The 25,082-nt window shown below is 36.7% G+C and overlaps 6 protein-coding genes across 6 annotated transcripts; 3 read left to right on the top strand and 3 right to left on the bottom strand.

Moving 5' to 3' along the window:
- Window positions 1-232: 232 nt before the first annotated feature.
- LOC111804270 (apoptosis inhibitor 5-like protein API5) lies at window positions 233-7,845 on the bottom strand. Its single transcript, XM_087127628.1, has 16 exons — window positions 7,554-7,845; window positions 7,290-7,451; window positions 6,924-7,023; window positions 6,775-6,840; window positions 6,406-6,503; window positions 6,237-6,311; window positions 5,939-6,088; window positions 5,193-5,258; window positions 5,031-5,096; window positions 3,956-4,066; window positions 2,606-2,695; window positions 2,368-2,474; window positions 1,605-1,719; window positions 1,432-1,497; window positions 1,244-1,347; window positions 233-778 (listed from the first exon to the last, which is right to left on the bottom strand). The coding sequence occupies exons 1-16, from the start codon at window positions 7,638-7,640 to the stop codon at window positions 583-585; spliced, it is 1,659 nt and encodes a 552-aa protein (XP_086983754.1). The 5' UTR covers window positions 7,641-7,845; the 3' UTR covers window positions 233-582.
- Window positions 7,846-8,447: 602 nt separating this feature from the next.
- On the bottom strand, window positions 8,448-10,901 carry LOC111803912 (ATP synthase F1 complex assembly factor). Its single transcript, XM_023688525.2, has 4 exons — window positions 10,404-10,901; window positions 9,721-9,800; window positions 9,582-9,640; window positions 8,448-8,953 (listed from the first exon to the last, which is right to left on the bottom strand). The coding sequence occupies exons 1-4, from the start codon at window positions 10,704-10,706 to the stop codon at window positions 8,649-8,651; spliced, it is 747 nt and encodes a 248-aa protein (XP_023544293.2). The 5' UTR covers window positions 10,707-10,901; the 3' UTR covers window positions 8,448-8,648.
- A 129-nt stretch (window positions 10,902-11,030) lies between these two features.
- LOC111803908 (GDSL esterase/lipase At5g45960) lies at window positions 11,031-13,440 on the bottom strand. Its single transcript, XM_023688521.2, has 5 exons — window positions 13,095-13,440; window positions 12,887-13,017; window positions 12,535-12,768; window positions 11,504-11,774; window positions 11,031-11,374 (listed from the first exon to the last, which is right to left on the bottom strand). The coding sequence occupies exons 1-5, from the start codon at window positions 13,396-13,398 to the stop codon at window positions 11,181-11,183; spliced, it is 1,134 nt and encodes a 377-aa protein (XP_023544289.2). The 5' UTR covers window positions 13,399-13,440; the 3' UTR covers window positions 11,031-11,180.
- A 2,425-nt stretch (window positions 13,441-15,865) lies between these two features.
- LOC111803911 (Integrase-type DNA-binding superfamily protein) lies at window positions 15,866-17,193 on the top strand. Its single transcript, XM_023688524.2, has one exon. It carries the CDS (start codon window positions 16,229-16,231, stop codon window positions 17,060-17,062), a length of 834 nt encoding a protein of 277 aa, XP_023544292.2. The 5' UTR covers window positions 15,866-16,228; the 3' UTR covers window positions 17,063-17,193.
- A 772-nt stretch (window positions 17,194-17,965) lies between these two features.
- LOC111803913 (rac-like GTP-binding protein RAC13) lies at window positions 17,966-19,272 on the top strand. Its single transcript, XM_023688526.2, has 6 exons — window positions 17,966-18,121; window positions 18,198-18,395; window positions 18,462-18,525; window positions 18,607-18,671; window positions 18,747-18,812; window positions 18,952-19,272. The coding sequence occupies exons 1-6, from the start codon at window positions 18,023-18,025 to the stop codon at window positions 19,048-19,050; spliced, it is 591 nt and encodes a 196-aa protein (XP_023544294.1). The 5' UTR covers window positions 17,966-18,022; the 3' UTR covers window positions 19,051-19,272.
- A 2,524-nt stretch (window positions 19,273-21,796) lies between these two features.
- LOC111803909 (WUSCHEL-related homeobox 9) lies at window positions 21,797-23,771 on the top strand. The gene is made up of 4 exons (XM_023688523.2): window positions 21,797-22,109; window positions 22,205-22,984; window positions 23,203-23,405; window positions 23,487-23,771. The coding sequence occupies exons 1-4, from the start codon at window positions 21,998-22,000 to the stop codon at window positions 23,490-23,492; spliced, it is 1,101 nt and encodes a 366-aa protein (XP_023544291.2). The 5' UTR covers window positions 21,797-21,997; the 3' UTR covers window positions 23,493-23,771.
- Window positions 23,772-25,082: the final 1,311 nt, after the last annotated feature.

The following is a 25,082-nucleotide window of genomic DNA, read 5'->3' on the forward strand; positions in this document are numbered from 1 at the left end:
TTGGTGTTTTTAGTGTGGTTGGTATTTTTATTGTTGATGATGAATCAATCAACAACCAGATTAAAGAGAAATCGTAGACGTAAAATAGTAAAAAGTTGGCAAGAAACACAAATCTTGCCCAAGCCTATAATGAAATACACGTTTTTTCCCTTAAAAGTAGACAATGAAGGCAGTCGACCGCCATCAACAACTAGAGGGAAATAAATATTGAATAGAAGCATGAACATCATCCTACTGTTGAAGTCGTCGGCTGTCATAAAAATACATTGAAAGTCAGCAAATCGTAGTAGCATCCACATTTAAGAGTGTTTAGTTAACTCATCTCGCCGTTTTCTGTCACTAACTCGGGGAAAGAATGACCCAAAGCCTGAAACCAATCTAATATTCTTTTACAGTCTCTAGAGACTTTCAATCGTTAGCATTTTACACCTTGAATCTGCAAACTCATCACCATATAAGCTTAATATCAAAACTTCTTCGGCAGATTAACTCATTTCAGTGATGCCTCCTACTATATCATCAATTTCTTCTCAACGTGAATATCTGATGTCCTCCATCTCTTTAGCTGCTGCACACAAAATTTTAACGGTAACCTTTTCCTCTTCCCCGTCCACCCCAACCTCTTCCTCGACCTCCCCTCATCCCTCCACGGCCGCCATAAGATAACCCTTCCAATGCCCTATTAACAAGCTGATTATGCAAACCACCCGGTCCACGACCTTTCTTTGATGGTATGTTGTTTGATACATTAGCTGCAATAGCAGCAGGCCGTTTTCCCCTGCACAGAAAGACATTTTTTTTTTCTAAGAACACAGATGTCGCTCATTGCAGACCGCTCTAGTGGGATGTTACATAAAAATAAAGTGAATATAGGAAGTTCATCGTCCAAAAGTCTCTTAGGCCTATGTAAGAACCTACAATGAGAACCAAATAGTTATTAAATTTAGTATGAACTACGAGATTTATGTCAGTTTGGCCTTTGAATTTTAAAAATTACAAACGTAGTCCTCGAGCTTTCAAATGTTTTTCACAGATTTACTAGTTACAAAGTTGAAAGTTTAGGAACCCATTAAACACTCTTGAACTCAAGGACCAAATAAACATAAACCTCAAAGTTTCTAGACTACACTCGTTTAACCACCTACTCATCCAAGGAACAAAAAAGAAACACTACTGGTAGCACATAATCTGTAAAAGGGAGAACAATCATTGACCAAAGGGCCTAAATTACTAGTTAACTTACCCAGCTGCGGTTGTGGTAGTGGACACGTGAGTTTTTGTTACTTCCTTCCAAGATAGGTTGATGCTCTTATCCCCAATAAATGAGGGTGCCTTTGCGTGCAAGGGCTGAAAATAAAAATAAAGATTGGGTTAGACGAACCAAATATCAAAAATATTACAACAAAGTTACGAAGCACACTGCTTTCTAACCTTTGCCATCACTAAAATATTATTGCAGGTCCGCAAGCCAGTTTTGGCATTTTGCTGTTGGGTTTTCTACAAAACAAGAAGACAAAAATATAAAAATAAAAAAAAGAACAATGACCACATGTTTATGGCAAACTAAAGTGAAAGACCATAGGTTTAATGAGAGAAGCACTCACAATTTTACTTTTTGCTTCCTCCGACTTGGCTGCTGCCATCGCCTTGTTGTGTTCATCCATCCCTTGAGTTAACTTCTTAATGGTAGCTCTAGTCAACTCCTCGATATTAGTTAACCTGCAGGTCGGAAATTGATCAACCATCAATCAGCGTGGTGGTGGTGGTGTGGGGGTGTGAAGGTTCAGCAAGGCTTTAAAGATGAAAAAGACAGCAAATGGGACACCCTACTGACTATTCAATGACAAACAATCAGATGAATAACTGAAACCAAAGGGGGAAAAGGGGATTAAAATGATTATTTCCAGAATTCTAGTTTCGGAACAACTGAAAAAAACAATAATCACGAGATTCTGCATGGATGAGATGGCCTAATCAACTAAACCTATTACTAAAAATAATAAAATAAAAGAGTCCATCGTTGGAGTTGTTAATTAATTTGAAGAGCTACTAATTTTTAGACCATCACAAAATAGAGTCTTATGAGAAGAATGAAGGGATTAGTTGCATGAATGGAGAAGTAGAATTGCATAAATGGAGAAAAAGAGTTGGCACATGATAAAGAAATTGGTGGCGAATAAAGAGGTAAAAAGAAAAATTTTGAAGGATACACATTAACCAGATTAGTTTAGTCCCTTCATGGACAAATAATAATATTACCACAGTGACCTGTCTTATAAGCAAGAGGAGACTTCAATTCCATTTTTTTTATATATAAGAAAAAAAGATATTTAAGCAAAAATTATAAACTACTTAAAGAATGAATACCTTTCTGTAAGATCCTTGTAGTTACCAGAGAAGTCCTCCCCCAGTCTATCTGAAGGCTGGCCAGTAACAATCTTGTAACCACACAAGCTATTTGTGGCATTGGGGACCTAGAGCACGAATATAGCATAAGAATGCCACACCAATGACTTCAAAAGGATTCTAACATTATAATCTGATTACTAGAACGGGGACAAAGATTACTGCTTTCTACTACCCCAAAAAAAACAAAAAAACTAACCTTGTGAGCCAAATGATGAAACGTGTATAACAGGCACTCAACATAAGTAAAGTTCATCTCTTCTCCCGTCTTTCTCCCAGGCATATACTTCTGTGAATAGAAGGGTCCAATGCTTTTAATGATAGATTAATAAGCAGAATAACCAAGTTCTTTTTTTAACCAACCGATATTTGACAAGAATATAGAGATAAAAGGCAGTCCGAAATTCTTCCAAGGAACACAAACTAATACTTGCATAAGACAGATATATCCTATAAATATACATAGGATAAGAGGCAACGGAATATTAAAAACTATAAAGTGGAAAAAAAAGGGATGACTTCTTAAAGGCTTGAGGGATTGCAAAAGTACTTCCCAAGACAGTTTAGAAAAGGATAGTTATCAAAATACTTGTTCTTTTTCCTTTATAAGAAACGTAACTTTCATTATCAAGAGAGAAAATAAAAAAAAAAGGTGGGGGAGATGAGATATCGCCACACATCAATGGGTTAAAAAAAGATTCCCAATTGGTGTAAATATGAGTTAGACTACAATTACAAAAAAAAAAAAAAAAAAAAAAAAAAAAAAAAAAAAAAAGGTAGAAAACCAAGTAGAAGCAAAAAGTATAACCAAATCCCAAAAAATTCCCATTAGTTTTCTTGATCACGAAAAATTCTAAAATTTCTTTCAAACCAAAGTCTCCAAAGGATGACAAAGAAACCATTGGACCAAAGGATTTTTGCCCCATCAATAAGTGGATAAAAATATTTGTTCTTAACAACCTTATGAATCATTATTTAAGAGTGCACCTTTTAGAGCGTGAGGGGTACTAAAGTGCAATACCCTGTGAAGAAAAAAATAAAGTGGATATTTTTTTTTTTTTTTTTTTTTTTGGGTGGAGAGCATGACAGAAAATATAAATAAGTGTTTATATATGGAAACAAAATGGTATTATAACACAATTGCACAACCTATAACGTATAAAACAAAGCCAGCCGAGGAAGGTCATTAAAAAAGTATCGTATTACTCATAATAAGATAATGAAATGTTTAAGAAATTAAAAATATCATATTACTAATAATAAGATAATGAAATGTTTAAGAAATTATAACTGTCGTATAAAATTAATAGGGGAAGTAAAGGATATTGGAATTTTTTTTTTTTAGTTTCTCACAAAAAGAATTGAAAAAACAGGTGCACCATGAGACAGAGAGCACACCCCAGAGGGGACACCTTGCTTCTTGAAGCAAAGCACAGTTTACCAGCCTTTCTCTATAGAGACGCTTTTTTTCAAACAATGATATCTAGTCCACCCCACACATGCCAAATCTCCTCAGTCACTATTTAAAAAAGATGGGAGTCAGAGTTACCTTCAAGAGTTGAACAACAGAAGGAAGGAATAGACGTGAATCTTGAGGTGTTGTGTATGGTGAAAATTCTGCAAGGGCTTTAAGCAAATCCAGCTTGCGTTCCTCAGGCAGCTGAAAAGCAGAATGGAGAAAAAATTAGAAGATTAAATTTCAGACATAGGGTATTGACAAAAATTTTAGACATCAACATCAGAAGGATTATGAATAAGATCCTTCAGGCAGTACAAGGATAATGATTGCATTGTGAAGATTTCATATAGCGGAAGGCAGCCATTGAATTGGAATAAGACATCTTCAGAGGAAAAGAAATGTTCTACTCTTCATTTAAAAATAGATAATCCAACAAATAATTGGAAAATAGATTTATGATTAACTTTATCTTCCTTTTTTTGGAAAAAGTAAATGTGGAAATTTAAAAAAATTCTGCAATCGTGTTCAAATATCAATAGGGGAAAAGGATAAATTATAAACCTCAAATATAAATGCCATCCCACCCTGTTAACTATTTTTCACATGATCACCAAAACCTAAGAATATATCCAAATGCAAACATATTGAGAAAGAAAAACCTTTTTCTAGAACTAAAAAAAAAAAAATTTAATTTCATCACCAAGACTTCAAATCCACTAAGAAGTAACAAGCTCTTGACTCAGCTTCGGCCAGTCATAGTAAAAAATAATATGTACACACATTGTTTGTAAAAGAGTAGTCATTGACATATATTTTCCTTTTGATTCATGAGGGCCATAGTCAACATAGTCAGACCTCAAATGATCTGGGAAGACAACCAGCTAAGCCTGCCACATTTTGTTGCCAAAGGAACACATAGAATTTCAAAAGGTGGCCACCATAGTTTGAACCAATCACTTAAGCCCATTTGTTTTTCCACTAGCTCCAATCCATAGTTATCATTTAACAATCAAAACAATCATATTCCAAAATTAGAGACATAAGGAATAAGCCTTTAAATAAAATATGATTGCAAATAGATCAGGGCTGGAAAATGGTTTATTTTACTAGGAAAAACAAACTGTAATTTGGTTTGCATGGAGAGAAATAAAGAAATTATTATCACCTTCTCAAAAACTGGAATAACATGTTTGTTCAGATAGCTGAGGAACTTGCAACTTGACGCACCCCTCTGTATATGATGACATGGATGGTAAGTAGTCTCACAAAAGTATTAGAAACATGGTGAAATTATCATTCACTTATGTACAAGGTAAAATGTACATACCACAACAAAAGGGATAGCCATAAAAAGGCATGATATCAACCTGTCAATATGATCTGCATCTGAAACCTGCATTAAAGCCCCATTTGATGGAATGTAATTAATAAAATAGAAGTAAAAATGAAAAATGAATAGGGGAAATTATATTTGGCAGCAAATATCAAAAAGAAAACTGTTGATACTAACTCAGTAACGTGATAGTGGCAACAAGATAATAATTTAACTCAGACACAGAAATATCACCAAATAATCTATTGTGTCCAAAGCATGAACAAGACAATCATCGTGTTCCTCTTCATATATTTCAAACAGAGCTGTATTTTTCATTTCAGTCCTAAACCCAACTAATCTAATTAATAGTGCAGCAGACTCATGATTGTGAAACTTTTACACTCACAATCTGTCATAAAGCTTCTCAATGCACAACTGGTTATTGAAGAATCACACTCTTTCCAAATTTCAAATAGGATACTGTTCAATAAACTATTTTAAATACTGTCACATTTTCCTCAAATATTACTACTACTTGTTAAAGGAATCAATTTAAACAAAAAAAAATTACTTATTAATCAAACAAATCGATGTAGTAGGCACTCATGAGAGTATAAAGCTTTCATTACAGAGTGATACAGGATGGAAATGTAAAGAAATAGAGCAGAGAGATGTTAATGTATATGCATCACTGCACATTGTGTTAGAAAATATCATTCACAAATGTGAAAATGTTATCATAAGCGAAAGATACTCACAATGAACTGAGCATCTAAATCAGCTTGCCCTTCAATGATTCCGATAAGTTCTTTCAATCGCTCTGGGGGTGCTTTTTCTCCAAATATACTCAAACTTTTTAAGAAGTCCATGAACATTCTAAATTCAGCTCCAGTCACATCTTCTAAACTCTGAAATAAACTTAATAACATTACTTGCTCATCCTCTAGTAAAGCAATAAAATTAAATCTGTATTGTATAAACTCCGAATGGATAAATAGCCGAAGAGGAAGAAGAAGCTTTAAATAGATTAAAATGTATGTATTTTTATAAGTTTACCTTTTTTATCAAATCTGTTATGTGTCTTTCCATTTCCTCTTGGGGCTTCAAGAGTTCAGATTTGCTAGGGAAAACCTACAGATATAAATGGAAGATAATGATCCACTAACTTGTACCAACGAATAACTAATATTAGCTGCAAATGACATTGCTCATATCACCCTCTCACCTTATCTCTGATAAAGCTTAAGACCTTCTCACGAATAACTTCATCAGTAGTTGGTTCATCAACACTGCCAATGTGCTTAAACAACGCTGTCAATGAGGCTGCATCATCACACACATATATAATAAGATGATAAGACTTAAAATTTTGTAACAGAAACGTTCATGTTATTTTGAAAATTTGCATCACTGACACTTTATGCATGATTATTATTATTTTTTTTTTTTAAGTTCAACGGAGTGGGGATTCAAACCTCTGACATTGGATCAAATGACATAGCTAGTTGAGTCATGCACAAGTTTAAACTATGTATGTATCATCATGTACACTAGAAAAAAAAATGGACATCATATTAAAATATTTAGTATCTACCTTTAACATCCTGCCTCAAGAGAGCCATTAGAGCTTTATGAACAGCATCACGCTCCACAAATTCCTCTAAGGCATTAAAGATCACTAAATCAGTTTTCCAATTAAGTATAGTAATCTGTAATACCTTTTAGAACTGAAAAATAATTTACCCGATGCAAGAATTTGAACAAGAATGTCAACAATTTTGCCAATATTTTCTGGTGTATCCTTGCAGAAAAGAGGAAGTCCTCGAATTGCCTGAACTCGTATCTGCAAAGTCATACAAACAGAAGAAGCCTTACAAATCAAACGTAAAAAAAAAGCACTTAATAAAACCAGCTCAAGAAATGTATAGAAAAAAAAAATCATCACGAGGAGAGTGGAGAACCGCCCTAGAAACGTCCGATAACCAATCAAGCAAGCAGATTTAATAAATTTTATGTTATTTTCTTTCTTTCCGTAACTTCTTTCTTTCACAAAGTTTATCGACCATACAGGATAACTAAAACGGATTGTGAAGTTCGAGATATACAAACCGCCAGCTCTTCTTCTTCAATCAGATCGATATGAGCGTCGATGGCAGGACCAGAAAGGCTGGGAAAGAACTTGAAGAACCTTGGAATGAGTTGAGCGGCCAATTGCTTGGCTTTGGTACTCGTTTTTGCTGCGTCTATAATCCCTTGATAATCTTTCACATGCTGAAACAAAAGGCAACAGAGTTAATCCCAGAATCAAAACCCGCCCCAACATATTTTCAAAATCTAAAAAGAAAGAGAGGAGCAGTGGAATGAGCAGGAAACCTGAGACTTGTCCTCCGCCACATTGAGACGCTCGCCGAACACATAGAGCTTCTCGATGTGCAGGGCCTCTTTGGAGGGCTCACTCATTGACGCTAACTCCAGGAATTGGAACTGCAATTCGCCAAGAAGGAGGAATGGCGGCAAAGCGAATTCGAGAAGACTGCAGGGGCAATGTATGTGCGAGAAGAGGTTGTGAACGAAGGAACAGAGAGATTTGGAAGGTTAGTGGAAAGAGTTACCGAGGGTTTTGAAGTGTTGAAAGCAAAGGAGAGAAAGGGGGTGTCTGTTTCTTCTAACATCGCGTCCGAGACATTTTAATCTGCTTCCCTAAACGACGTCGTCTTTAACTTTCCATTTTTCTCCTTGGGCCTTTCTCAATATTAATAATAGGCATTACTAAAATGTTTTGTTTATTTTACTTTTTAATTATTTTTGCTATTTAATTATTACTGTTTTCCTTTTTTTCGTTTTATATTTTTTCCTTTTTTAGATTCTAGTTTTTCCACTTCTATTTTTTTCAGTTTATCTTTTTTTTTTTTTTTTTTTTACTTCGATTTATTCTACTCGCATAAAACTTTATTGCTAATTTATTTAGATTTTGGACGATATTTAATTATTTGTTAATATTATCATTAATTATATTTAAAAAAAATCAATGAAACACAAATTTGCATTTAGATGAGTTTTAATATTTAGGAGTTACGAGTTACTCTTCACTATGTGATAAGAATAATTGTTCGCTCGATTTATTTCTAGTTCTATTCAAGTAATATTCTAAAGTATTTAATACATCTCAAACTATATACCTGAAAGGTGAAGAAAATTAAATAACTCAAAAATTATAAATTAAATTTAAAAGAAAAAAATTGATCTCATAATCCAATTTTCACCCAATCAGACAAATTAAATTTTGGGATTCAATTTATGACGTTGTTCTCAAATTTATGAACTAGGATGGTTCTTTCTAAAGGTCAAAACAGCCTACAAAGTTATGAGGAACTATAAATGATAGCTTTACAAAGGCTGGTCATGTTTTCCTAAATTTCTTATTATTACCTTCAAGAAGGCACTATTTCCTGCTAAGCTCCGCAGAAATCATAAAATGGGCATTTCCAGTGCTTGTAAGACATCCTTGAACTCAAAATCACGTGTTTGTTTGTTAAACCGTTCAACCAGCTTGTACCGAGCATCGTTCAGATAGAAGGATTGTATGGTCTCTAAAAGCCATTCTGCCTCCTGGTCGGTGAGCTTACTTGTAAACACAATATCACCTCGAATAAGCACTAAATCCTTGCTCTCTGCAAATTCTTTGTAATAGGCCACGGTGAAGTAGGGAGCTGCTTGAGTTCCTCTTGCCTTGTAATCTTCAAGGCCAGTGAAAAGGATATACGGCATTTGAACTGCAAAATGATTTGCATATATAACCGAGTTAAGCATTTAAATTGAACTATAAGCATTGCTGGCAAGACTAAATTCTATGTTTTATATCCCACAGCCCAAATATACATAAGATCTCGATCACCAACAATTTTCCAGCACTGTTTTGATTAAGCAAGACTTCAAACTTCTAAACTATAAACAATTACAATGAGCAAAGATAAGACCACGAAATCGTTTCATCCAGATTTAAGACCCTCTCCCATAGCAACCTGAAGTTCATTATTGTAGAAGAAACCTGATTTCTTTGAAACACCAAAGCTTGATGGTAATTCACATGTTTCTTCAAGGTTTGGTCTTTACCATCAAGCTTTGGTGTTTCAAATATATCAGGTTTATTTGAAGAAAAAATAAACCGATGGATGACTGTAGAATAACCCTTTGATTAATCCCTTGATGGTATTCTAATTTCTGTGTATTTATTTTTTCTTCAAATATTATTCCTATTTCTATTAAACAAAGAGAGGGGGAGAAAAAGAAAACACATGAAGGGATTAAGTAACGGCATCAAATTATATAACTTTCAGATAAGGACCCTTTCTTTCAATTAATATAAACAGATAACTTAAAGCCACGAGTTAAGGATCAAACCTTGAACAAACATGGTAGTATAACCACTTCCACGCCACAAAGGAATGACGAAGTGTCGGCTGCAAGATTGCACTAAACTTAGAACGGCAAAATACTGAAAATGAATCAAACCGGGAATTATAAAATGTTTGATAATTACCAATCTGCTGCTCGTTGTTCCAATAAATGATATAGTTTAGCTTTCATCGATGCCCCAATATGACCTCTTCCCAAATGATACTGGTAGAGCAGAACCCCGCAAAAGAATGTGAGAATAATTGCACATTTTGGTGAAAAAGTGACAACAATAAAATCATCCATGGTTTCACTCAAGTTACTAACACTGATAACATTTAACCAAGGTTTGAGTTAGCTCAAAAATATCTTCCATTGAAGAACCTCTAAATGAAAAAATGTAAACAATCATTGAAGAACAATTTACGAAGCCATTGTCGTTGTCCCAATAAATGGATTATCCATCCAAGGGGGGGCACTTTCGCTTCTCGGTTCTAGATTCTGGAAATTTTGAACATACTTTGGAAGTGTGTAGTATAAAATTCATTTCATCTGGAATTCGTAGGAGCAAGTGACTAGATTCAAAATGGAGCTCTCTCATTCATGACTACAAAGTACAAAGGTTCCGCCGATTTTAAGTTCTAACAATACTCCAAAGTACTCGAATTCATGAAACCTGTCTTTTCTCGCACATTAATCTCCTCTACCAAATTAACCGATCCTAGAGATTACACATTTCGACTATAAAGAATTTTGGAATCCTACAAACAGAAACGAATATTGTGACTAAAATTAAACAAAATTAACAAGAAGAAGAAGAAACCTTACATCATCCCAGATGGAAGCGAGGTCCTCCGGTGACCGATCTTTCGCCCTCTCCATATCCATAATCGAATCCAACGGCTTTTGTTGCAAGGGGGCGAACCCCGAAGCGAATCTTGAAGTCCGAAAGAAACCAATCGAACACCATTTGAGGAAATCACAAGGAATAGCTTCCTTCTGCAGTTTCTCAAGACTCACATTAGCAAAATAGGAACGAGAAGATTGTCGAACCGCCGGCGAAGCACTAGCGAGAGAAAATTTCGCAGAACCAGCAATGGTCCTCAACGTTCGTAACGAAGAGCTTCGCATCGCGGAGAAATGAAATAAAAAAATCAATCGGGGAAACAATACTTTTTATCACATCGAACATTCACACTCCCAAACAGTTTATGTGCGATTCGAACACCAACTCCGCTTTAACATCATCACCGCGAAAAGCGCGAGAGATAGCGGCCCGAAGACTGTCGAGCAAAAAAAGGGCGCCTGAAATCCGAGTCCGAAGAATGCAGGCTTGAGTACCAAACCTGAAAGGCGGCCGGCTGATAGATTGGGCTGGACCGAGTCCCGTTAACATCAGGCACCAGCCCATAATATTGCAATTTTTTCCATCGTATAAAAATTAATAAGGAGGAATAAATAAAATAAAATAAAATAAAATTACGTGTATTATCCTCATTTTATTGGATGCAGAAACGAGACTGGAAATAATAAAATAAAAAGCGTAAAAAAATTAACGACAATCAAAAAAAAAAAAAAAAAAACATAAAGATGTAATATATGCCGTTAGTGTTTTAACATAGCATCGACGATTGGCCGACCGGCGAGGAAGATATTGTGATAGGTCGTCTGAGTGGGATGAATGGAGTCCCAAAACACGTACTTGCTGGCATCAGGACACGTGTAGGTTTTCGGATTGCATAAGAACGATGCCTCCACGTACCCACTCCCACAACATCCACTCCCAGCCTCTTCAAACCCTATCACAGATCAACACGTGTACATTCTCATTACTTCATTTACTTATTTACCCTTCACTTTAAAAACAAAAAACAAAAAAAAAAAAACATTTTCATCCCATGAATTTCAACTTATTTTCATCCAAATACCATAGTTATGAAAGTTATGGATCATGTCGGCAAGTGGCCCATAAGAATCAACGTAATAAAATTTAACGTTATCTTTGGCTAACTTTGACTGCATGGATTTCAACTCCTTCTTAAGAATTTGATTGAAGCCTCTTGCAGCGGCGGAATAAGAGTCGACGCAGCCCCGTGGGAGCGTGGTTTTATCGAAGTTCAAGGTGATGACTATAGGCAGGCAGCCAATTGGTGGTAGCCCCACCACCGCAATTCTTCGACCACCTTCCTCCCATAAGCCCTGTAAACAAACAATATGATTCAAAAAAAGACCATTCCTCATTTATTACCACAAACCATTCAATAAAGTTTCCACATACAGGGCAGGCATGAAAGTATGGTACCACAGTATATGAATAAAAAACACAATCCAAGCTACAAGATTTTGCCCATTATGTTTCTATTACTCATTTGTCTTGAAAGAAACGCTCGAAAGATGGGAGTATAGTACTATAAAATTCTCTCAAAACTAAAAGGGTATGCTTTAAATTCCAAACAACTCATCAGACAAGTTGGAAGGAGACAGGAACAGAATGAGGAGTTCATGTTGCAGTGGCATGGCAACCACCCACTCTGCTTCATTTTGTCCCCACTCTCATTATTGACGGTCGAAAATAAAGAGAACAACTCAAACCAACGGTTACCATAATTCTCTTTTGATTTTTTCTTTCAGACTCCCTCAAAGTTTTTAAAATGCGTCAAGCTAGTCTCAACGAGTATGCTGATGTGCCTACGAGTACCCTGGCCCCAAGAAAGATGGGTTGTAAGATCTTAAGGGTATTTTATATAAGGGTATAGACATGGCCCGTTTTAAAAACGTTAAGAGTAAACGAAAAGTAAAAAGGACAATAACCGGTGGCTGGGTGGGCAGCTCTGGCCTGAACAGTTCTAATATAACTTTCCCACAAACTTGTGCCATAATTATGTAAGCTACCAACTAGTTTGATTGCAGCAGTAGAAATGGAATGGTGGGGTTAGGGGGGGGGGGGGGGGAAATGAACCTGAAGGAAGTCCATGAGAAGCTGAATAACGAAGCGCTGGTAAGAAGAAACAGAGTAGATTTGGCGTCGAAATGGAAGAAGAAAATAGTTTAACACAAAGTCATTTGTTCCTGCACTGACTACAAACGCTGCTTTCTTGATGTGCGCCTCGGCTCTGTCTTTGCCAATCCCCGACTCTACCCGTTTCTTGTACTCTTTCAAGTAATCCAATTGCTTTCTTAATGGAATCACATTCTGCCAACAACACAACACATCACAAACTTAAATTCAAATATCTTTCACCTTCTTCCTCTAGTTTTTACATATATTAAATTAAAATTAATGCAAAATGCAAATTCAACGAAGATGTTACAGAAATGGCTGGGGTAAGTGGGTCAAATCCAGAACCCGCCGAGGCAAAACTGACTCCGGTCAATAGGTCCTTCATCTCCAGATTTGGGTCTAAATAAGGAGGAATCAACTCCTTGATGCCTGCATATGAAGCTACCCAAACAGACACATAATTAAATAAATCAATGTTTAGGGATTTCTAAGTTTAATTTATTTGTGGCGGGCGTTACCGATGTAATCAGTGGCGAGTCGGCCGTTGGTGAACCTTCCGGTGGGCTCGTGGTTGAGAAAATCCCTTCCATAAGGCGGAAAGTTGCTCCGAAACACGGTAGGAATGAAGTTGTTATTTCCGGGGTCGACTGTGGAGTCTCCGAACACTAAAATAGTGGTGGTTGAAGTGTTGAAAACCCCAGAATGTTGCTGCTCCGACGAGCGCCGGCCACCGGAAACGGGCAACGTTAGAACGGCGAGGAAGCAATATAGAAGCTGATAACAAAGAAGCGAAGGGCTTGGTTGGTGAGTGGAGGACGACATTTCTACGTGGGTCAGAAATGGGAAAGAATGAGCCTATTTGACAGTTAAAATAGGTGCAAAGTGGCTCCTCTGAATTTTATGATCAAATAATACCCTATCTATATCTATATGTGAGTAGAATATTATATCATTGTAGAGAGTCTTTCATGAATATTTTAAATCGTTTAATGTCAATTTACATTTTTACTGCGCCAAATTCCAACAAAAAAAAATGTGTTAGAAAAATCACACAATGTGTCAATGTTTGTACATTATAGTGTATTTTTGTGGAATTCTGTGACTTTGAAGCAAGTTAGTTGTTGATCGTAAATAGCGATGGATGGGTGTCCGTTTGCTAGTCACATCGGTGAATTTAATTGAGCATTAATACAATAATGTACCTTACCTTATTTGCTGACATCTTTTAAATTAAAAATAAATAGATAAATTCCATAACTATGTCTTAACCCATTCAAGTTGACAAACTATATAAATCTTTCATGTATCTACTTGAATATATATATTTGACAATTAAAAATTATTTACCAAGCCAGATAAAAAAACAAATAAAGAGAATATATGGGTGCTGCTCTAGATACACTCATATTTTAATATACACTCAGCTAAGCTTAATGGCTAAGTAATATTAAATACTTTAATTCTAGTAATTCCATTTTTATTTGTTACTCAACTAACAATTAATTGAATTAAATTACTATTTTGATCCATTTTATAACTTTTAGGAAAAATAAACTATCGATTTAAAATTCTAAATAAATAATTAGAAAGAATTGGGTGGATAAGAAAATAATTAAAAAAGGAAACAAATAATAATAATAATAATAATAATAAATGCAATCGTTAAGTTGTTAAATAAAATAATAGACAAGCACGTAATTATTCGATTAAGTCTAGCCAATAGAATAAATTATTAAAAAAAAATCAAATAATAAATTTGATGGGCTACTGGGCTGGATAAAAAGTGGGCCAAGCCCAAATAAAGCGATTGTGTTGAAGCCCAAATGGATCCAGAGTTTGAAACTTCTGGAAACCCATCTGTTCGTTATCATGTATGGATTCAGGTCAACCAAAAAATGTCAAATTTAAAAAGTCAACGCGTTCGTTTACAGGAAGTGTTTCTAATTTCTTGAGCAAATTAGATTACTTGTTTTGCTTTCATTTGATTGTACATTGAACTCACAGCTCTGCATTCCATTTATTTATGATATCTTCTTCCTCTTTTCATGCCTTCACCTCCAAGAAAATTTTATGTCTTCATAATTGTCAAAAGTTATTTCATCCAATTTTTAATAACATAAACTACAATTATGACATCAACCCACCGATATTAAATATTGTATGCTTTGATTCGTTACGTATCGTCGTTTACTTCACGATCTTTAAAACACGTTTGTTAAAGAGAGGTTTTTAAACTATTCTAACTCTCTAATTGATATGGGATCTCACAATTCACCCCATTGGAGGCTCATCGTTCTAACTGGGACACTCTGACTCTAAGGAAATGGATTGTGAAATCTCTCGTTGGTTGAAAAGGAGAATCAAACATTTCTTATAAGAATGTGAAAATCTCTTTCTATGTATGTTTTACAACTATGAGGCCGATGATGACAACAATATGTAACGACTCAGATCCACCGCTCAAATATTGTCCTCTCTCTTTGGCCTTTCCCTAAAGGCTTTAAAAACGCGTCTGCTAGAGGAAGGTTTCCACGTCCTTATAAAGGGTGGGACATCACAATCCACCCCCTTTTAGGGCCCAACGTCCTTACTCGCACACTGCCTCATGTCTACCCCCATTTGGGGAACATCGAGAAGGCTGACACATCGTCCAATGTTTGGCTCTGATACCATTTGTAGCGACCCAAATCCACAGCTAGCAGATATTATCCTCTTTGGGATTTCACTTTCACGCTCCCCTCAAAGCTTTAAAACCTGTCTGTTAGGGGAAGGTTTACCCACCCTTATAAAAGGTCTTTTGTTCTCCTCCCCAACCAACGTGCAACATCACATCATATCTATTAGTGGCGAGAGAATTAAATAACGAAAAAAACAATTTTGGAGTTATGTTTAACATGCTTCTAGACTTAAAAAGAACTAAAATATCATCTTGTTCATAAATTTATTTTAACTTTTGCAATTTTAAATGTTCAACCACCGGAGCATCAAAACGGCGGATTAAGGTAACACCAGACACCTTACACAGTCGGCGCGCAGCCATTTTGTGTATTTCTTAGGAACATGTCTTTGAAATTTTAAATTCTCCGGAAAAGGAATGTCCGAGTCTGAAAGGGGTTTCTGTCTTTTTTTCCTTTTTTGATAATGTCAACTCGCTTATTGCTCTGTTAAGAAATGGGAATATGATCATTTTAAAAGAAACTCCTTAAAGCTTCAACAGCTCCTGTTTTCGGAGCTACATAAAGCATCAACTCCCTTCCAAATTCCGTAAGAACTTGGGAGTTATTTTTCATAATTTTTCCAATCATAAGAATCGCCAATACACACTGTATCCAGCTTATTTTTCTGGGTTGCTTCTCTGTTTATCAAATGGATAAACCCTAATTCAATGATTAGATGGGAACCACAGAAGTCAATTGAAGGGGCTTTAAATTAATCCCCCCATTACTTTCCCATCAATTTAGGTGATTACTGGATTCAAGGCCAAGTTTCCTTTTGTGTTCCTGATGGAATGGAGTGGGATTGCGCTTAATCTGAGCTGTATCAACTTCACATGGGTCGCCTTTATTTATAAAGCTCGGTTACCGATGCCTCTGTCTTCTTCTCTTACTTCGTTGATTCATGTGGGATCTGTGTTATAATTTGTTTACTGCAAATGGGTATCCAACAGGATCAATCTGAAGCAATCTTAGAGAATGTTTGGGCCAACTTTATAGGCCAAAGTGGATTGGATGGACAAGGAGGGAAAAAAAGTGGCAAATCTTGGACAGAGCTACCTAGTCTTCGTTATAGAGATGGATCCATGGAGGGGGTTCTTGAGAGGCTACCAAGTCTTGGAAGATGGGTATCCATGGGAGATGAGGCGTGGGAGGAGCTGCTTGATGGGGTTGTTCCTGTTAGCAATGCAGAGCAATGTTTTAATGAGAATTTGGAGAACACCCCATTTAGTAATTCTGGTTTCGATGTTGATAGAAGGCGATCGGGGAAGACGGTGGCGACGACGAAACACTACCGTGGTGTGAGGCGACGACCGTGGGGGAAATATGCAGCGGAAATTCGAGATTCGTCGAGGAAAGGCGCTCGGGTTTGGCTTGGGACATTCAAAACAGCAGAGGAAGCTGCATTGGCTTATGACAAAGCTGCACTCAGAATTAGAGGTCCAAAGGCACATCTCAATTTCCCTGTCCAGACAGTTGCTGAGGCTATGGGAATGCATTTGTCAACAAAGAATGATCATTTGCCTTCTTTTCAAGGACATGACTCTTCTTCTTCTTATTCGCCTCTTGGCAGCCATGGAAGTGTGTCGATCACGGGCAAGCGATCGACACGGGATTGGGAAGACAATCTCAATTTCAGCATCATGGAATTGGAACAGCCAACTCCAAAGAGAAAAAGCAGCACCAACAACATGTTATTCGACGATTTCGACGTTTTCGAGTTTCAAGACTTGGGGAGTGATTATTTAGACAGCTTGTTGTCTTCTTTATGATAACATCTTGTCCAAAAACTCCTCCAATTGGATCGGTAACAGCAAGGTTTTTGTCACTAAATCAATTTGTGATCCATTACTGTTTTCATAACTTCCATAATTCATTTTTAAGCTAAAACACCATTTACTCCAATCAAATTTGTCTACTTTTGTTCTATTTCTCGAAATATACACAAAAAAAGAGAGAGAAACACAAACAATAATGTATGACAATGATGAACTAATATACCAAACTCCAATCCAATTCTATTAAGCACAATGGTGCTCGAGCTATTACCAGTCGACTCAGTCTTAAGCTTTCCCTTCAACTGTGGAGGAGTTGTCGTTGTTATCATGTTCACGGTCACTGCCACCACCGCCCGTGGGAAATTGAGAAGCTGGAGAGCTTTGAAATTTCCACACCCTTACGACGAATATTTCTTTCGCTTCTTCAACCGACATGGAATCTCTTATCCACGATAAACGAAATTTATTGGTTACTTGCCAACTGCTCTAACACGAAAGGAAACAAATGTACAACCACTTGCAAATTGGAAACTTTACCACATTTTGGGGTAAGTCCAAAGCTGATTGGGTGCGTCGGTCTCAGTGTGTGTAAGCAACAAGAGATGGGCTTGTTTAGAGGAAAAAGTGGGTGGGAGGCTAAAAGGCAAACCCCATCTAAGCTGCTAAAGCCGAAGCCCAGATAGATGAACTTCACCCAACTCTTAACTCCCAAAGACCCAAACTCCCCCTTCTATATCTTATCTTCCACTTGAAGAAAAAGATACCCAAAATCAAAACAAAAACAATTGCTCAACTTTCCCCTTCTGCAATCATTTCCATTTTCGATCACTTTCCTTTCGGTTCCAAGTGGTTGGAGTTTGTTGCTTTCTCTGCTCTTCCCCTCCTCTCTCTTTTTGTACAACTCTATGTCCTTTAAAACCCATCCATTACACAACGAAGCCTCCATTGCAAACCATGAACACCGCCAGGTTTATCAAATGCGTCACCGTCGGGGACGGCGCCGTCGGGAAGACTTGTATGCTCATTTCTTACACCACCAACACTTTTCCCACGGTACCCATTTCCCATTTCCCTATTTCAAATAATGGGTTTCGCTTCTTTTCCTTTTTTCATTCGTTCTTGTTCGTAGGATTATGTTCCGACCGTGTTCGATAACTTCAGCGCCAATGTGGTAGCCGACGGCAGCACTGTCAATCTTGGCTTATGGGACACTGCCGGACAGGAAGATTACAACAGACTGAGGCCTCTGAGTTACAGAGGAGCTGATGTCTTCCTATTGTCGTTTTCTCTCATCAGCAAACCCAGTTACGAGAACATCTTTAAGAAGGTAATTTAAATTCTTTCAAATTTCCCATTATGTCATAAAGGTAAGCCCTCTTCCTTTATGTTGCAGTGGATTCCTGAACTTAAACATTACGCTCCAAACGTCCCCATCGTTCTGGTTGGGACTAAGCTTGGTAAGAACTCCTTAACTTCACACCATTAACCCGCAAATTGAGTGAATTATGGTAACATTCAACGAAATCAACAACTTGCAGATCTACGAGACGACAGGCAGTATCTGATTGATCATCCAACCGCAACACCCATAACCACAGCTGAGGTAAAGAAATTAATCACTTAAAAAAACTGGATTCTGTTTTTGGGTTTGTTGATTGGACTGAAGGTTGTTCTTCAGGGCGAGGAACTGAGGCGGATGATCGGGGGAATTACATACATTGAATGCAGCTCCAAAACCCAAAAGGTATAGAGATTGATCCATAAAGGCCAGACCCTAACTAAATTGAATCTTTCCCTTTATAAACTCGTATTCATTTTTCAAATTAATCGATGTGGGACTCTGTCCTAACCATCCTCACCATTGAATTCTTTTTTGGGTGCAGAACGTTAAGAATGTATTTGATGCAGCAATAAAGGTAGCATTGAGGCCTCCACGACCAAAGAAGAAGCCTTGCAAGCAGAGGACTTGTGCTTTGCTTTGAAAAATAAGTTCAAATAATTGGAAAAAAAAAAAAATATTTCCCATCCATTTAAATTATATATTTTATTATTGTGAGCAGCTTTTTAGGCCCAATGGACACCTTGGGCCTTCTAGTGATGAGCCCATAATCGCTTGGGTTGGGCCACATCAAGAACGTCCACTGTCCATTGGGCTTTGATATGGTAGTAGCCCAGTCAAACGAAATAAAGATGATTAAATTAAACACTTAGTAACAAAAATCAATAAACAAGTTAAAACACAATAATTCCTTAGTAATTAAGTTTATAGAATTAAAATTTTCATTAATCTCCACAACCTTGGTTTTCGTTTTCTATTGACCGCTGCCTTTCCTATTTCCCTTTAATTAATTAATAATTAAATGGTTTATTACAGTTACTAATTACAAATTAAAAAAAAAAAAAAAAAAAAAAAAAAAAAGAATCAAAACGTATTCTCTAGAAGATCGTTACCCTTTTAACTTCCCAAGGTGACGCCTCCTTGATTCGCGCGGATATATATGGTATCCATAACTAAAAAGTATATCAATATTATTTTTAAAAACATATAATATTATAATAAGAAAAAATGGGAGGTAGTTGACCATCAATCAATACACATTTTTTTTTTGTTTATTCTATGTTTTTATTCCTTACGACATGTTTTGTCACATTACAAATGGTTTGTCCAGAGAATTAAATATTATGTCGTGTGAATATGAACGAGCTTATTTGACATAAGTTTTTATGACTTTAAATTCATGAGTCGAGGGAGATTAATTAAGGCAGTATTATATAAGAAGAGGAGGGAGTGGGTGGGTGCATGAGTAGAAGTGGAGTCAACAAAAAGCAATTAAACCATAGCATGTTATGTGTATTTACTGCATGCACGTTAGCATTTACTGACTTCTGTTGCCGCAAATTTAGCTTATATTTTAATAAACCTACAACTTCAAAACCCTCCCTTACCTCATGCGCCATACGAACATTTGAACCTCTAAATTTTAGATTAGGACGAAGTGATGGGGAGTTTCGATGTAAGAACATAACGTGTAGAAATGGGGTTAATAAAAGAAGGGAATGGGAGGGTGTTTAAGTCTACTTCCAGTTGCTAAAATTGTTGTGTCCTTAGTTTCTGGTAACTTTGGTGTGTGTCTGCTCCAAACATAGGCGCAGATAAGGGCTGTCATCACGCTCCTCCAGTGACCCATCTTATACCATCTTTCAAATTAAGGGGGTTGTTGTGTAAGAGGAGGACACTCAGGGCCTCCTCATTGGCCTACCCCTTACCATCAAGGCCCCACTGATTGATGCCTAAATCAACAAACCATATCTCTCTACTACGAACACCTCATCAATGACTTCATTCACATCAACATAATCAGCTTAACAACTTACTAAAAACAGGATTTTAATTCAAAATTGGGTATTTTGTACCTTCACTTTTAAGATGAAGTGAATCTAGTCTATAAATCTCAACAACAATTTGATTTTATGTCTAATGTTCATTACTTTTATGCTTTTAACGTCAAATTCTACATCAATTGTGGGGTTTAAACTACAAATAATCCATGAAGATTTTTGAATGGGATGAGAATATTAAAAACAAGATTGAAAGAATTTATAGAAGTAATGAAGAGATGGCTCCCACCGGCGGGATGATGATTGATGAGGTTAGCATGTCGGAATTGCGCCGACATGAACTTCATTTTCCAACTGGTATTTGCATGGGGAGTTGGAAATACCACACTTTCTCAACACTCACACATGTGGAGATTAGGGTTTGGAGACACGGATTAATGAAATGTACATCATCAATTGAGGAGAAGAACGAAACATTTTTTCAAAAGTGTGAAAAACCTCTCCAAAGTAAGCATGTTTTAAAAATCTCGTCTGGGCTTGAATGGGTGAATTGTGAGATCTCACATCGGTTAGCAGACGAGTTTTAAAAATTTTGAGGGAAAACCCGAAAGGAAAAGCTCAATTAAGACAATATCTGCATAAGAATAAGAATGTGGTCGAAAATATTCCATTATGGGAGTAGGGGTACAAATGAGAAACTAAATCCTTGAGCAGCCATACCCCATAACCTAACCTTGCTTCTTTTATTTTGTCTCTTTGCCTCTCTCTCTGTCTATTAATATTGTCTCTGCTATCTGCCACCGCCACTGTGTGTGTTGCGTGCAAGCTTTGATAGTGAAAAGTCACTTTCACTTAAAGGTACGATCTTTACTTCCCCTACTCCTCCTCTTCCACCAATCTAATAAAACCAAACCCCATACAATGCATTTTTCTACTTATTATTACACTTCATTAAAAGTTGATGAGTTAGGATCGAGTCTACATCTTCTAAAGGACAACCCACGTCAAGGATTATTGAGTAGAATAGTCCCACGTCGACTGATTAAGAGAAATATCATGAATTTAGGAGCAAGAACGGATGATTTGAGTTTGAAATTTTGGGGTTGGGTTTTTTTGTGGTGTAAAAATGGTAAGTATTATATATGTGAGGGAAGAGTTGATTAAAAAGATAAAAAGGGGACAATAAATAATAATCCCTCGAGTCAATCCAAAACTCACCTTATTTTGGCCAATATAAGTAAAGCTTGCAATTATTATACCCCATCACCATTTTCCAATCAAAATTAAGCCTCCATTTCATATTCCTATTGACTTTGAAAAAAAAAAAAAAAAAAAAAAAACCCTTATTTATGTTTTGCAACAACCCTTGCATTACAATAGTCTCTTTAGAAAAAAAAAAAAAAAAAAAAAAAAAAAGGGGTGTGTATGCTGAGCAAAAGATTCTAATTCAGCCCCCAACATCCATTCCTTTTCATCTTCCCTCACCAACTTTCTTCAAAAACCCATTCCTCTTGTGGGGTTTCATAAAAATTGAATCTTTGAATAGCCCTATAAAATTCAAGAACAGGGTATTCAGAGACAGATATCGTCATGGCTTCATCAAACAGTCACTGGCCAAGCATGTTCAAGTCCAAGCCCTGCAATTCCCATCACCAATGGCAACATGACATCAACTGCCTCAGATCTGCCCCTTACAACACAGGTTCTTCTTCAATTTCTGTCTGTCTGTCTGTCTCTGTGTTTTTTTTTTTTTAGTTGTTATTATGTTTTGATCAATTTTTGTGTTTGTTTTTACAGTTGTTGGTGGATATGAAGAGAAAAGTCCAGACCCAAAGCCAAGATGGAATCCAAAGCCTGAACAAATTAGGATTCTTGAAGCGATTTTCAATTCAGGGATGGTGAATCCTCCAAGAGATGAAATTAGAAAAATTCGAGGTCAGTTACAAGAATATGGCCAAGTGGGTGATGCCAATGTTTTTTATTGGTTTCAAAACAGAAAATCAAGAAGCAAAAACAAACTCCGCCATCTCCATAACTCCAAATCCAATCATAATTCCCCAACCACCACCACCACCGCCGCCGCCGCCGCTCCTACAACAACAACAACAAAAACAACTACTCTTTCTCCCACCGCCGCCAACCCCACCAACCCCACCAACCCCGCCGCCACTTGTTCTTCCTCTTCTTCCTCCGACAAATCCTCTCCCAAAATATCACCCATGAAAAGTTTCACCTCCAATTCGGTGTCTCAGAGCTACCTTCAACAACCCACCAACGAGCTCTTGCCTGAATCCTTCTTCTTCCCAATGCCACAAACCGGCGACGGCGGCGGTGTAATCTCTAATTTGGGTCAAGGGTTTTGCTTTTCTGAGCTTTGTAGTGTAGTGCAACACGTTCCTGACCATGGGTTCGAGTCTTGCACAAACCTGTTGCTGAGTGAGTCTGATCCATTTAAGAAAGATTTGATGAAGTCACAGCCACAGCCACAGCCACAGTTCATGAATTATCATCCTTATTTGAATATCTCTACGGATCAAAGCCTTCCCCAAACAACAATTTCCACCGCAATTCCTCAAGGTAAAAAAAAAAAAAAAAAAAAAAAAAAAATCATTTATTTCATAAAAGGAAGGATTTTGTGAAATGGGTTTGAGAGTAAATAAACAAAGGATGTTAAAAAGGTAAATAAGTTGAAATTTTTGAGAGATATGAGTATGATTTAGGTTATGATTTGAAGAATGTAGCGTTAGATGGACGTATGCATGGGGGTTTGAGCAGGAATGATTGTGTGTTTGCAGGTGTAGGTGAAGTTTATGGAGTAGGAGGAAAATCAACGGTGTTCATCAATGGTGTAGCGTTCGAGGTTGGTTGTGGGCCGTTTAATGTTCGTGAGGCTTTTGGTGATGATGCCGTTCTGATTCACTCCACCGGTCAGCCTGTCCTGACCAATGACTGGGGCCTCACTCTCCACTCACTCCAACATGGCGCTTACTATTATCTGGTTGGCCCTTTGCTTCTATCACCTCCTCTTTACTTTTATTACTCATTTCTTTGGTTTATGATATTCACTTTGCATTTGCAGATATAAGAAGAACAAGAAGAAGAAGTACTGGGAATAATGTTAGCTGCTGCATGTGCTTCTTTGCTTTGTTAGGGTTTAAATTTTACTGTTTCTGACCGACCTTTATTTATAAATCCATGATGCAACCTAGTTTGTATCGACCCGTTTATATCCAAGTTTTCTATGTGTGCGGAAACACCACCTCCCGTTTAACTTGCATGTGTTAAGCATGCCGTCAGTGTTCATCCGATTCAAAAAAAATGAACTTGGGCTGGGATGCACAGCCAAATTAGATGATATCATTTGGTTCAAACGCTACCAGGTTTTTAGGGTTTTTTTTTTTTTTTTTTTTTTTGCTTGTTTCTTGTTCTTGAAATGAAACCCTAATTTCAGTTCAAGTTGCCAAATTTGTTGAGTCAAAAAGGTACTGGCTTTGCACTTCAGTTACTTTTTTGGTTTGCACCCACTTTAAATTAAAACCACTACCTTGGGCTAGTTAAGGCAGTGCTTAATTATTATCCCTTTTTTAATCAAATTCAGCAAGTTTTATTGCTTTGTAATCCTTGTTTTGGTTTTAAATTGATTCAAATTTGGTTTTGGTTTTTCCTTATTGCAATGAAATTGATTGCTGATATCAATATAGACTTTAATCATTGTGTTTAAGAGTGTAATCCTTTTTCATAGTAATAGTTCAGCTTCTTTCATGGTGAAAGAGAGGGATAAACAAACTCAACTCTTTGATGATACTTTTCGGAAGAAAACCGTTTAGAAACAAGATCGGATATTATTCTAGTTTGTCTTCGAGCTAGAATTGGCTCAGCGGTCCGCCTATGGTAAAATACTTACCCACATCTCTTGGTTTTTTTTGGATCTTCCTTATAGTATTTAATAGACTTTATAATCTCGAGAAATAGAATCTAACGGCTCTATCGAGGAATATTATTAACTTTTTTGAGGTGGATAGATTGAGCCAATGGCAATTCAAATTTATATGCGAGAATTTTTCCTTTCCCTTGAATGTAAAGAATTTTTGGTAAGCAAGACTGCTTCATGTCATGGTCATGCTTGTCCAATGCGTGTTCTTTGTGGCTGCTTGTCAAATGTTCCGGTTATACTTGGCTAGGACGTCTTGTTCATGGTTGTGTGCTCGTTCCAAACCTCTTTTACTTATCGTCATGTGTAGTTAGGTTTTTATTATTCATGTCATATCAATACAAGGGTGTGTGACAGCTCACCGAAATCATGTCTACACTTGTCATGACTAAAATGCTCGAAACTATACTATAGGGGATTTGCTATCAAAGTTGTGGTTGTTGCTAATTCGTTTTTAATTCATAACATTGATTTCTTTCAAGCTGTTTCCAACGCATTTTCTCGTTCACGTTTTCTAAAACATTTATGTCAAACATGACTCAAGGCTCATTATATGTTAAGATTGTCTGTAAAATTCAATTTTTCACACGACTGACTTGTTCGCGAGGCTAGAACAAAAGTCGAACAATCATTATCCCACCATACAAGATATTGAATTTAAATAAGTGGGACAAGAAGTAATACCAACCAATAAATCATACAGAAGTAGCCCTGCCTTTTAGGAATATTGAATGAACCATCAGG

Source organism: Cucurbita pepo, chromosome 10, assembly GCF_057944985.1.
Source record: "Cucurbita pepo subsp. pepo isolate OVF chromosome 10, ASM5794498v1, whole genome shotgun sequence".
Taxonomy (NCBI): Eukaryota; Viridiplantae; Streptophyta; class Magnoliopsida; order Cucurbitales; family Cucurbitaceae; genus Cucurbita; species Cucurbita pepo.